This window comes from Macaca thibetana, chromosome 16 (assembly GCF_024542745.1).
Source record: "Macaca thibetana thibetana isolate TM-01 chromosome 16, ASM2454274v1, whole genome shotgun sequence".
In the NCBI taxonomy this organism is placed as follows: Eukaryota; Metazoa; Chordata; class Mammalia; order Primates; family Cercopithecidae; genus Macaca; species Macaca thibetana.
This window is the reverse complement of record NC_065593.1, coordinates 23,724,513-23,737,916: the sequence shown is the minus strand read 5'-3', so window position 1 is coordinate 23,737,916 and position 13,404 is coordinate 23,724,513. Positions and strand designations below refer to the sequence as shown.

General features: G+C 51.9%; 1 protein-coding gene across 2 annotated transcripts in view; it reads left to right on the top strand.

The window, feature by feature from the left end:
- Window positions 1–10,786: 10,786 nt before the first annotated feature.
- The window catches only part of SEZ6 (seizure related 6 homolog), a 50,715-nt gene continuing 48,097 nt past the window's right edge, over window positions 10,787–13,404 (top strand). For both annotated transcript variants that reach the window (XM_050763313.1, XM_050763312.1), the window contains exon 1: window positions 10,787–11,037. In XM_050763313.1, coding sequence (XP_050619270.1) covers window positions 10,983–11,037 — 55 coding nt within the window. In that variant the 5' untranslated portion in view covers window positions 10,787–10,982. The remainder of the gene's footprint in view (window positions 11,038–13,404) is intronic.

Sequence of the window (13,404 nt, the reverse complement as noted above, 5' to 3'; positions counted from 1 at the left end):
TAACAGGCATAAAGAGGGTTGGTTCATTGCCCGCCCAGCAGGGCTGGCCTCTATGAGGTTTGGTGTTTAATATTCATTTCAAGTCAACAATGTGCAAAGAGCAAGTGGACTCTCCTAAGCTGAGAGAAGTTTGCAGGGGCAATGATGCTGATCTGTGCTTCCATGGGACTAAGAAGGAGCCAGTGCTGCTGAAACAGAAAAGGTTTAGGTTAGACCTCAAGAAGAACTTCCTAATGACCAACAGTGGATGGACATAGAATATCTAATTCACTTATTAGCCTGGACAAGTTACTTCTCCTCCTTGACTCAGCTTCCTCCTCTGCCTGGCCACCATGGTGAAACCCCATCTCTACAAAAAGTACAAATATCAGCTAGGGGTGGTGGTGCATGCCTATAGTCCCAGCTACTTGGGAAGCTGAGGTGAGAGGATCACCTGAGCCTGGGGAGGTTGAGGCTACAGTGAGCCATGATTGTGCCACTATACTCCAGCCTGGGTAACAGAGTGAGACCCTGTCTCAAAAAATAATGATAATAGTAATACTTACTTCTTGGAGTTGCTGCTACTGCTGCTCCTGGCCAAATAGCAAGACAAGGAAAAACAAAACAACAAAACTGGCAGGCTTTTCTGGGTTGTCAGTTCAGGGAGCAACAAAGGGATCTTACTTCGGGTGACAAATCACCCTTCTCAGCCTTGGTACAGAGCGAGAATTCCATCAATGGGGCTTTTATAATAATTATTGATTCTGTGAATATTTATTGAGCCCCTGCTACATGCCTGAACCTGAAGAAAAACTACTGAACAAGCCACGATCCCCAGCCTTTAAGGAGATGAATTCTGGGGTTACTATGGGAGCGAGAGCACCCCCCTCGCCGGAGGCTCTCAGGAATAAGGGTGAGCCCTATCTCTGGGAGATAGCATAGAAAGTGCTCCTGGAGGCAGGTAGCCGGATGTGAAGACCTCATGCGGTAGCCGCATGGGGCTGTTTGAGGCAGAAGACCCTACTAAATATCAGCCAAGAAGAGCCCCTCCAGATATAGTTCTTTCAGAAAGGGAGGATCCTTCCCTCGATGGGTCTTGCAAAAATGTGGTCAGATTTGGGGTTCAAGTCTGCAAGAAGCCAACAGTGACCAATTGACTCCCCTGCCCTTAAAGACACCAACTGAAACTGCAGCAAGAGACATGGAGGTTAAATGGAGACCATGATGAAGAGATTCCCCTGTTTGTCTGGAAGCCTGGTCGGCTGTCTTCCTTGTGACATTCCTTCCTCTGTTCCTACAAAGCTCTCCTCTCTTCTCCACCTCGGCTGCTAGTGGAGACCCCCATGATCAGCCTTAAGAGAAACATCAGAAGAAAGTTAATAGCGAAACGCTCTGGCGGATCTAATTGATTTTTTTCCTATTGGTTCCCTAATATAGGCAACACTGTTCCTGCCGCTTTTCTGGGCTGGAGATTATGTCATAAATAAAGAGATTTGCTCCCTATTTCCATGTGCTTATCTTTAATAAGTTAAGAACTCAACAAGCTTTAGGAGGACTTGAAATAAGCAAGAGATCCGGCGGTGGCTTCGGTGTGGCGGTGGCTTTATTTCAGAAAAGGGGGAGGCAGATTGCTGAGGCGGGTGGAAGAGAATTTCCATTCTTTGAGCTGCACTGGGCCTGGGCTCAGCTGGGAGAAGATAGGGGCAAGTGGGAGAGCTGGGGGAGGAAATTCGTGGTGGCAGATATGGCAAAATGGATGGACCCAGCCCACGGGGCTGCGGGTAATGTGGGAGTTAAGAACACAGGTTCCGGCCGGGCGCGGTGGTTCACGCCTGTAATCCCAGCACTTTGGGAGGCCTAGGCGGGTGGATCACGAAGCTAGGAGATTGAGACCATCCTGACTAACACGGTGAAACCCCGTCTCTACTAAAAATACAAAAACTTAGCCGGGCGTGGTGGCCGGTGCCTGTAGTCCCAGCTACTCGGAGGCTGAGGCAGGAGAATGGCGTGAACCCGGGAGGCAGAGCTTGCAGTGAGCCGAGATCGCGCCACTGCGCCACTGCACTCCAGCCTGGGCCACAGAGCGAGATTCTGTCTTTAAAAAAAAAAAAAAAAAAAAAAAAAAAAAGGAACATAGGTTCTAGAGCCAGGTAGCCTCGGTTCAAATCCCAGCTCCGTCATTGTTTACTAGCTGTGTGACTTTGGGCAAGTTACTTAGCCTGTTTCTGCATTTTAAAAAGGGATAATATCTAGCTCATAGGTTGTTGTGAGGATCAAAATGTAAAATGCTTAGAACAGAGCCTGGCACAGAATATGCACAGAATATATGTTAGCCAGTATATTATTAAGGCATCCTCTAACTCAGTTCACCTTAACTGTTGCTGAACCTGTGCCATGTGTCAGGCCCTGGTCTGGGCTTCATAGATGAGGGAGACACAGCTCACTCTGACTTCAAGGAGCACCCAGCCCCTGTGACTGGTATGAGCTGGGTGTCCACCTAGGGGGAATCCAGAAAGTGAGCGGTCACCCCCTTCGGGGAGAGACTGCCGTCCTATGGCCCTCTCTTGAGGTTCATCCACTCTCCAATTCTGGACACCCCACAGATTAACTCACATTTCCTGAAAACTGATGGTGAAGAGAAACTGTGCAGCGCGTGCAGAAACAGCCTCACTCAAGTTTAAGTATTGTGCAACTCGTGTGCGCCAAGCTCTGCTATTTATTTGCAGGCTCTCATTTAGTCCTAATCAACCCTACGAAGACAACAATATTGCTATCTCCCATTTTACAGTTAGGAAACCAAGGAACAGAAAAGTGATTTGCTCAAAGACTTACAGCTAGCGAGTAGCAGAGTGAGGATTTGAATCCAGGTCCATTGACTTCCCCTGCTCTAAACATTGCCCTCTAGCCCTCACCCTGCACTTACAGTGCACTTACAATCGCAGACATTAATAAGGCACATATAATATGCAAGACCCTAGTCTTAAGGGCTGAGGGGATAGAAAAAGAAACAGAAACAAGTACAAGTAGATAGAAACAAGCATCTACTATGTGCCAAGCTCTCCAACAGGTTATCTCACTGAATACTTTTCTGAAAGGCAAGCAGCATCATTTTCCTTTCATAGGTAAAGAAATGGAGATTCCGAAACTTGCCCAAGGCAAACATTAGGCTGGGATGATTTGAACTCAGGCTTGCCTCTGAAGTCTAGCCAATGCTCAGGATGACCCTCAGCCCTCAGCTTCTTTTTTTCTTTTTTCTTTTTCTTTCTTTCTTTTTTTTTTTTTTTTTTTTTTTTTTTTTTGAAAGTGTCTTGCTCTTTTGCCCAGGCTGGAGTGCAGTGGCATGATCTTGGCTCACCACAGCCTCCGCCTCTCAGGTTCAAGCGATTATCCTGCCTCAGCCTCCTGAGTAGCTGAGACTACAGGTGTGCACTACCACACCCGGCTAATTTTTGTATTTTTAGTAGAGACGGGGTTTTGCCATGTTGGCCAGACTGGTCTCAAACTCCTGACCTCAGGTGATCTACCCGCCTCTGGTTTCCAAAGTGCTGGAATTACAGGCATGAGCCACCGCACCCAGCCTCCCTCAGTTTCTTGATGAGCAGTCCCTTTCTAGCAGGCCTTGCTCTTGCCTACTCCGAATGCAGCCCTAGTGCAGATGGGTTGAGAAGTGAAGCTCTCCCGCCGATAGGCCTTGGGTGGCCTCCCCTTTTCCCAAGAGATGATCTCTATCCCAGGCTTCCATTTTGTATTCTTCCTTTCTCTTGCAGGCCATTGTCTGGACCCACAGATTCTGTTGCTTTAAGGACTGGTGACCTCACAATCAGTTGCCATAGAGACCATTGTGATGTCACAAATAGAGGACAAGTAGTTCAAGGAGGAGTGGGGGAGGGAATATGCTAGAATTAAGGGACATTGGGAATTTCTGTCCTATTTTCATGCCCAAGAAAGGAAGTGGCTAGAAGTGTATCCAAGTCTGGGTTATGATGTCTAAGGGAAACTTGACCATGCTCTCATATCACTTCCCGTGGGTTCTCCTGAGACTGTGATGCCTCTAAGCCCCAAATAAAGGGTTAATGAGAAGGAACATCAGAAACACTCCCCACCATTCTGGGGCTATAAGAAGTGGGCTGCTTTTGTAGCAGGAAGGAATAGCATTAGATGCCAGGAGGATCTGTGTGACTGGAAGATCTCCCTGGAGGTAATGAAGGACCCTTGCCTTGGGAAGCTTGAAGCGTGGGAGACTTGGCCCCTAGGGCTTCCAGAGCCTTGTTTAAGTAACTCGTGGAGATAAACATGCTGTGTTACAGGGTGTTGGGGCTGTTTCCCCTCCCTGATCTGAGCGCTCCTTGAGGGCTCTCCCTCTCCAGTAGCTAGTTCAGGTCCTGGCATACACACAGTGCTCAATAAGTGCTCACTCATTCAGTAAATGAATGAGTGGGTGATGAATGAATTGAGAGGTAGTAGGGTGAAGAATGAATGAATAAATGGACAGATGGGTGGGCAGGTAGGGCTCCTAGATATTTCGTACCAGCCACTAAGCTTTGCTACACCCCAGCTCTCTAGCTACATCCCACACCACAATTCTTGTTTGCTGCCATCCAGTGCCACTAACCATTTCTTAGTCATGCCTACCCATGTACATGCTGTTCCCTCTGCATGGAATGCACTTCTCTTCCTCTTCAATCAAATAAATCATCAACATCTCGTTGTAGCTTCCCGGTGCCCACCTGCCAGGGGCAACCCACAAGATGCACCCGTGGCCTCTTCCCTCTTTCTCAGGAATTCACCCCACCTGGTGACCCACTTTCTCATCACATGACCATCATCCTGGCACCAGGTTCCCAACCCCAGAGCAGCACCATAAACCCAATGCCTCTGGACAGATGTATTTTATGTAAGTTCAAGCACTAGAAATATTGAGTTCAGAGGATTTTATTTCTAGAGCCCTCTATATTTCTCCGGGATTATTGCCTGTCTTTGTTCCTTCTCTCTCTTGGTTATTATCTTTGGACTCTTTCCAAGCCAAGCTGCCTTGATTGCTTGGAATGACAAAGGCCCCCAGCATCCTCCCATGGTGTCTCTGGGTCTGGTGAGAGTGACCTTGGGGAACCCTTTCTTTTTCCTTCCACATAACCCTGCTTGTGGCCACAATGCCAGGCAACCTTGGCTTTTAGGAACTGGCTTCACTAAGAGACTCTCTAAGTGTCAGGGAACATGAAGGGGATGGTGAAAGTGGAGACCTCATGCCCCTCAGTTGCAGAAGGCTATGCTTAGAATAAGCTCTGGGGTACAGAGGAGATGGAGAAGGCCAGCTGTTCTCTTTCCTACACCATGCCAACCTAGACTGACACCAAATTAATAGCATTCAAATGAGATGCAAAGCATTATGCAAATCTAGAGGAGAAAGCCACTCTTACAGTGGCTGTTGGAAGGCCAGCACCTTGAGTCCTTTGTGAAGGACCCCACGGGCTTCTTTCAGCTTCAACCCCTGAACCATCAGCACCAGCTGGTGTGAAGAATCCAATGAGACTGGTACAGCCTTCTCCCTGATCATCTGATCTGGTGCTCACTCTGGCCTTACCCCACTGCAGGCACTCAGGGCCTCCTAAAATGATACAGAGGCAGCCACGGAAGGTAGCACAACCTCCCTCTGGATGCCAGAATTCCGGCTCCCCACTCATCAGCAGTGTATGCAAAGTAGATGCAGGGTTTTCTGCATCTATTTAACTGTCCATTAAAATGGCCCCTTGCCCATCACCTCTGCACAGGCTCAGGCTTCCAAATTGCCAGCCCCCGCTGCCTGCAAGCACCATGTGGTTCCTGCGCCTGGTAATTGCTGTGGTGTTTGTTGAGCTGTATTTGCATTTGATTGTCATTTAACTTTCCATCTTTCTCCTTCAATCAAACCAGAGATTGGGCTTTTGCAATTGATTATTCATTTTATTTTCAGTCCCTTGGTGGTTTTCAAAGAGTTTCTTTATTAGTGCCACAAATTTGAATCCTGGGACTTCTCCTGCCACATGATGGGGAAAAGCCTCCTCTCATCCATCCCAGAGTTCCAATGTGAAAATAATCTAGCCAACATTGTACATCTTAAGTCCTATCCCCTGTCTCCCTGTTTCAGCACCTGCCTCATTTCTGCCCAGCCGGTGGCATTAAACATTTATGGAGCTGTGGAGGATCAAAGGCCTCAGCTGGGGGTGGTGGGCAGGCTGGAGGCCTCTGTTTGGAGATGGAAAGTAGCTCACATCAAACCACTTTCTGCTGCTGTCTCAATCTACTCTGGGCTCTTCCTACAGCCAATCTGGTCCAGCTCCTGGAGCAGAAGCAAATGCCCAGAGCCAGGGCTCTCCATTTATCAGAGCAGGGCCCTCATTCTGCCCCTAAATTCAGTGGGTTGACTTTGGGTAATGCAGGGAGCACTGGCTGGAGCACTAGCATCCCTGACTGTTCCAGGCACTGCAAAGTCTGGAAGCCTGCTCCACGAAGTGAGTTGAGGTAAGCAGGCAGCTCTGTACCCCTGGGAGCCTCTGGAGTGAGGTGGCAGCCCCTGCCCTTGCCTCCCTGAAACCCCAAAACCCCTTTGGCTCCGCAAAAGATATAGCTCTGGTTTGAAAGCTGTCTTAGAAGAGAGTAATTTTCTCCTCCTCTTGCACAGAAAGCAAGTGTCATCTCAGCGGAGACTTCAAAATAAGTCACCAATGTGCTTGTGATCCTACAGGAACTGGGGAAGTGAAACTGGCTTCTCCAAGGATAGGGGCTGTAAGTATGTCTGACTTTGTCTGGACAGGGCTTGGGGTCTCTGGGATTGAAGAGCCCCTTCTTCCTTCTCTCTGGGCTCTCAATCCTAATTCAGTCACTGTAGCTCAGACACACACCCCACCCCCTGGCTTCTGAGTCAGCAGTGAACCCCACAGTTCCTACCACTTGCCATAGTGCTTGAAAACATACCTTAATGATGCCAGACTGCTCTGTTTCAGTGCAAATATCTTTGTGATGGGGTAATCCCTTCAGTGTCTCCACCAAGGATGTCCTTCAGCTCAGGTGACCACAAAGCCTCTCACAACCAGGCCCCAGCCTACTCCAGCCCTTTCTCCTACGTCCCAGCAGGGACTCTGCTCGAGCAGAACCAGGCTTCTCACTGACTCCAGACTAGCTTGCGTTTTCCACCACTGTGCCTCTGCATAAACCACACTCCCCAACTTTGAATGTCTTCCCTCTCCCTCTCCACTGAATCATAAAACGTATTTGGGCCAGGGGCAGTGGTTCATGCCTGTAATCCCAGTCCTTTGGGAGGCCAAAGAGAGAGGATCACTTGAGCCCAGGAGTTCGAGACTAGCCTGGACAACATAGGGAGACCTCATCTCTACAAAAAAGTAAAAAATTAGCCGGGCATGTTAGTGCACACCTGTGGTCCCAGTTATTCAGGAGGCTGAGATGGGAGAATCACTTCAGCCCAGGAGGTCGAGGCTGCAGTGAGCCCTGATCACACCACTGTATCCCAGCCTGGAAAACACAGTGAGACCCTGTCTCAAAAATTAATTAATTAATTTTTAAAAACATATTCAACTTGGTTTCACCCATTCATTGTGTGAAGATATCGCTGACCTTGCCTCATCCCCAAAAGAAACAATTGTCCTCTTCTTCATTATCTCACAGCACTCATTTGGCACCAATGACCGGCCTTGGGCTTTAGACACTCCTCATCCCCGTCGCTTAGTCACAAATATTTATTGAACATCTACTATGTGCCAGCCACTGAGCTAGATTGTGGGTAGATGAGACAGAGGTGGTCTGTGCCTTCACAAAGTCCACAACTAGTAGAGAAGACAGACAATTAAGCAAGCAATTACACAGACAGGGGAAGCCCAGGGTTCTCTGGGAGCAAAAAGCCAGGTGGGGGACGCAGAGAACAGGAAAAGTGAGAGCAGTGAGGGGAGCCTTGAAAATCCACCCAGAATGCCACTTTCTAAGGTGCCTATGAACTGAGTAGACTATAAGCCTGCCAGCCCTGTATACAGCTGATTGTCCCCTTGGGCATTTTATTGTTCTCAATTTGTAGGTAATATCAAGGTCGGGTTAGGACAAGTCCCTTGGAGGGCATGACAGAGGGCACCTGACAAAAGCTCTGCTGTTTCCCAGTTTGGCCTAGGCTCTGCCTCAACCTGCCTAGGAACCCACTGCACAAAGGCTATGTTGACTGCCTTTAGGAGGGAGGGACAGCCCTGGTGCATTGTCATGCCCATGATACAGTACAAGCCCATCTTCTGAGCTCAAGGTGCAGTGCTGTATTCTGGGACTTGTAGTCTCTATTAGACCCTCTAGGTTAGTTCAGGCCATAGGGAAGGTGATATGGCAAGTTCCAGGATGTCTTCTCTTCTCCTTCTTTATATGCATAGTGCCCAGCGCATTAAGGAGCCCTGTTGCTAAAAGAGTCAGACAAGCCTGCCACCAACTCCCCATGATCATCCTGGCATACAAGGTTCATTGCTAGGTCATGACTCACTCCCCTTGCCCAAGCTGCCTAGTCATGAGGGACCAGGAATACTAGAGGAGCCCAGGAATACTTTCAAGGAGGAAAGGAGGAATCTCATGACATTTGCCAGCATTTCCCTAAACTTCCCTCAGCCACCTCTTCTTCTACCTCTGTGCCTCTTCCCTTCCTCTGTTGGCAACTCTCTTTCTGCCTCCCGTCTTGCACCTTCTTTCCTGGTTTCCTCTCCTCACCCCTGATTCTTTCATTGACTCCTCGTTCTTCCTGCCATCCTTCTGCTACTGCCCTCCTTTTCCTTAGCTTCTCAAAACAACTGTCCAGAAATCCCAGCGTATTGCTAATTCCACATGCCATCTGCCTGCTGCCTGGGATTCTTTACAGCAGTCATCACAGCTCCCCAGAGCCCAGAAGAAGAGGGTCTGGAGATAATCCAACCAGCAGAGTTGGGAGACTCTGGCCAAGAGGACCAAAACACTAAGGAACCTGAGCAGAAATTTCACCACCTGCTTCCAGGATGAGGTCAGGAAGGGCATTGGACAATGACTGGAGTCTGGAAGCTTTGGAGAGGAGCCAAATTCATATGAAAAGAACTAAACAAGGCCAGGTGCGGTGGCTTACGCCTGTAATCCCAGCACTTTGGGAGGCTGAGGCAGGCAGATCACGAGGTTAGGAGATCAAGACCATCCTGGCTAACACGGTGAAACCCCGTCTCTACTAAAAATACAAAAAAAAAAAAAAAAAAAAAATAGCCGGGCATGGTGGCAGGCGCCTGTAGTCGCAGCTACTCGGGAGGCTGAGGCAGGAGAATGGCGTGAACCCAGGAGGCGGAGCTTGCAATGAGCCGAGATCACGGCACTGCACTCCAGCCTAGGCAACAGTGCAGACTCCGTCTCAAAAAAAAAAAAAAAAAAAGTAAGAAAAGAAAAGAACTAAACAAAAAACTGCCCTTCTCCCAGGGACAATAGGGAGTTCAGCCCTCCTATTCCTCTACAGGGAATAATAATATCAGCCATAGGATCCTGTCCCATTGTACCCATTAAAGCTCTTCAAGTGAGCCCATTCATGAGCCCCTGCCTTTAAAGAGGAGCCTCAGGATGGCACAGTTGTGACTTCCCCCTTGCTGTCCTGTGACTCACTGGGGCTCCTCAGCCCAAGCAGGGCCCTGGAAAGTTATTTTTCCATGCCTTTAATAGTACAGCCTACTCCCCTGGGCCTCCTTCAAGTCTCTATCTAAAACAGCCGTAGGGCACAGTGGCTCACGCCTTTAATCCCAGCACTTTGGGAGGCCAAGACAAGAGGATCACTTGAGGCCAGGAGTTCAAGACCATTCTGGGCAACATAGTGAGACCTTATATCTACAAAAAATTTAAAAATTAGCCGGGCTTGGTGGCGCATGCCTGTAGTCCTAGCTACTCGAAAGGCTGAAGTGGGAGGACCTCTTGAGCCCAGGAGTTTGAGGTTACCGTGAGCTATTAATATAATTGTGCCACTGCATTTCCAGCCTAAGCAACAGAGACCCTGTCTCTAAAAACAATAATAAAATAAAATAAAACAGCTCTAGGAAACCCTGTCTCATGCCTATCCCATTTTCTCCACCAGTTCCAGAAACCTGGACAGAGATGGCATGGGAAGGGTCTGTACTGACTGTCATTGTGGCTTCTCTCGTCCTGCACAGGGGCCAAGGCAGAGTCCTGGAGATCCAGGGCTACATGGGGACCCAGGATACTACCTTCAGCTGCCCACAGCTTGGCCCAGGTTACCTCCTGCCAAGTGAAGAATATCTCCCCAAGACGCGAATGCCACTGGCTTTTAACTGTAATATCAGGATAATTAAGCTTTTCTGTGAGCACAGTTTGCTGCTGATGCAGCTGCCTGGAGCCCTGGCATTTATTGAGCACAAAGTAATAATTTATTGTCCTTTGTACGCTCAAAAGCCATCTTCATTATCGGCCCAAGACGGAACTGCCACAAGGGCACACGAGCCTCACCAGCTGCCTCACTCTCGGATGTCTTCCCAGGTCACCCTTGATGCCCTCAGGTACCAGGATTGGGTGGAGAGGGGTGGGGAAGGTGTTGCTCTTTCTCATGGAGAATCAGAAGACAATCCACCTCCTTGGCAGGTTGTTAACGGTAGAGAGAGTGGCATGCTTGACTGGGTGTGGACAGCGCAGAAGGACAGGGGCCGTGTGCCCACATGAGTAGGGCAGTCTCGGTGGCTCGGGAGCCTGGGTTCCTGCCCCTGGGTCTCTGCGCCTTTGCTTGAGACTTTACGGTAAGCAGCTCCTCCCGCGCCCCCGCCCCCAGCCCGGCGCGGCGATCCCCGGCGCCGACGCCAGGCGCTGGCCGTGGTGCTGATTCTGTCAGGCGCTGGCGGCGGCAGTGGCGGTGACGGCGGCGGCCCCGCTCCCTCTCCCCGGCCGGACCTGGCTCTGCCCACGCACCCAAGCCCCACCAAGCCCCCCGCCCTCCCGCCGCGGTCCCAGCCCGGGGCGCGGCCGCAACCAGCACCATGCGCCCGGCAGCCCTGCTGCTTCTGCCCTCGCTGCTGGCGCTCCTAGCTCACGGTAAGGGACTCCGGCGTTCGGCGGCAGGACGGGGGCGGGAGCGGGGCCCCAGAGGTGGGAAGGGAGACCCGGTGCCCAGCTTTGGGCATCTGGCTGCCCAGTCCAAGCACCGCGCCCCGCCGGCTGCGCTGCCCCCGGCGCCGGCCAAGCCGGGCGGGGCGCGGGCTTCGCGGGCTTCGCGGGCGGGAAGCTGCCGCGGCTCCCGCCATTCGCGCCCGGCCGAGACCTCGCCTTTAATCATCTCCCCAGATCTAATGGGATTTCTCTGCTGCAATTCATCACGCCACCCACTCCCCGCATACACGCGCTCACCCGCGCGCTACCTCGCCACACTCTAGGCGTCTCAGGGCGCCGGGGCGCGTGCCGGGGGGCGCAGGTCAGTGAGTCGCGACGGTCCAGCTGGCGACCCGCGGTCCCGCTTCCCCTGCCGCCCGCCAAACTTCGCTCGACTTTGCCGCCGGTTCCGGGGCCTCTCGTGTTCTTATTGCGGGGAGACTGGGCCGGATGGCGGCCGGACCCGGGGTTGGGACCTCCCTTACCTCCCCATGCCTTGGCGCTGCCACGCCAGAGTCGGGACCTAGAGCACAATTCTAGAGAGAAACTCCGAGGGCCTGGGCCCCCTATCTAGCTCCTAGCTCTGCCCTGGGCTGCAGCAGCGGAGATCCTGGGATAGAGACTCTGTCCTCCCCAAAGTCTTTTCCTTGTACACACACATATACACACACACAGACACACACACCACTGCCCCGAGCTCTGCCTTCCTGCCTGGCCCCGATCCACTCCCCACCTGCGCGGCAGATTTGTCTCTGGAGGACCTGTTCCCCACACCCTGAGAATCCCCGCGCCCCCTCTAGGAGTCTGGTCCCCAACTTCATCGGTCTGGAGTAAAGGGAAGCTTGGCAATGGTGTGAGTGGCAAGGGAGTGCTGGGGAGAGGATAGGGGTTCCGTGCCTCTGGGAAGAGTCTTGTCTGGACCTGCCGTCCCGGCTCAAACAAGCTCTCATAGAAGCTACTGGCACCCACGTCCTTCTCCCGCTGCAGCCAGTCGGCTGGTAGGGTCGTCGGCAGAACCTCACTTGGAGTTGAGACCTGCCGTCCCTTGCCATATGGTTTGAAGCGTCTGATGTGGAGAAGTGTGAGGGTGGGAGTTTTCCTGCTCGATCTTTTCAGGCCGCTGCCGAGGTCAGGGCAGCGCGGCCAGGGACAGGCTGGGCCGCTGGATGGCAGTTTTCTTCATCCAGGAAGAAAAGCTGCGGCCCCAGAGACGCAGAAGCCTTTTTCTGAGCCTGTAGCTCCACTTGCACACAGCCCAGTGTCCTCGCCCCACCACCCGTCTGCCCACGCTGGGTCTCCGGCAGTGCCCAGAACTTGAAACCGTGTGCTCACTTTTGGGGAGAGGGAAAGAGTCCTGCAAGCCCCACCCCAGGGACGGAAACCAGGAAGGAGAAGCATGAATCCCTGCCCAGCTGCCTGAGAATGTCCCTAGGAATTCCGAACCTATCTTGGGTCCTGATGGGTCCTGGCACTGGACAGCTCCCCTGGGGCACAGGGCCCTGTCCCCTGGCAAGTAGTCAAGGCCTTGTGTGTGAGTCTGTGAGTCTGAATGTGAGAGTAATCAGGGCCCTGCATGCCTAGAGGAGCTAGTCCCAGTGTGTCTGCACCTTCAGGTGGTCCAAACCTTGGGTGAGGGGTCAGCAGTGAACAGGTGTGAGGACCGTGTGAGGCCACTAGTGTGTGGGTGCAGCCTCAGCCAGAGAGCTCCCTGAAGGGCTAGAGTGAGACTATGGGAATCCAGAAGGAAGGCTGGTGTGACCAGGGATCCGACCAGCCCTGATTGGGATGTGGGTGTGGGTATTAGGAGGAGCCTGCTCACTCTGTAGCCTCAAGTCTGTGTGTCCCTGGGCAGTGTCCCTTCCCGACTATCAGGATCTCCAGTGCCCATGAGACATGTGGGGTAGGAGTCTGGCTGTTGGGAAAGACCTTTATTTTCACTCCCCAAGGGAGAAGCAGCAGCAGCCCTGAAGTGCCAAGCCTGAGGGTGAGAGGGCTGGGATGTCAGAGCTGGGTGACCAGAGGCTCCTCTCTCCTCAGCTGGGCTGGAGTTCCCAGACATTGGGATAGTGAGTCATCTCACTGAGGAGCAGCACATTTGGCCATCCCAGGGTCCCTGGGCACTTTAGCTTTGTGAAGGCAAGCCTAAAGGAGCAAAGGCCTTGGGCTATGAGCCTTTTCGGCCAGAGGAGTGCATCTCTCAGCCTTTCGGCCCTGCCACCTCTCTGATGAGGCCCTCAGAGCTTTGCTCATAGGCGGGATGCAGGCTGCAGGATGTAACCAGGCACGGCCCAGATGCCTCAGGAGGCCTGGTGT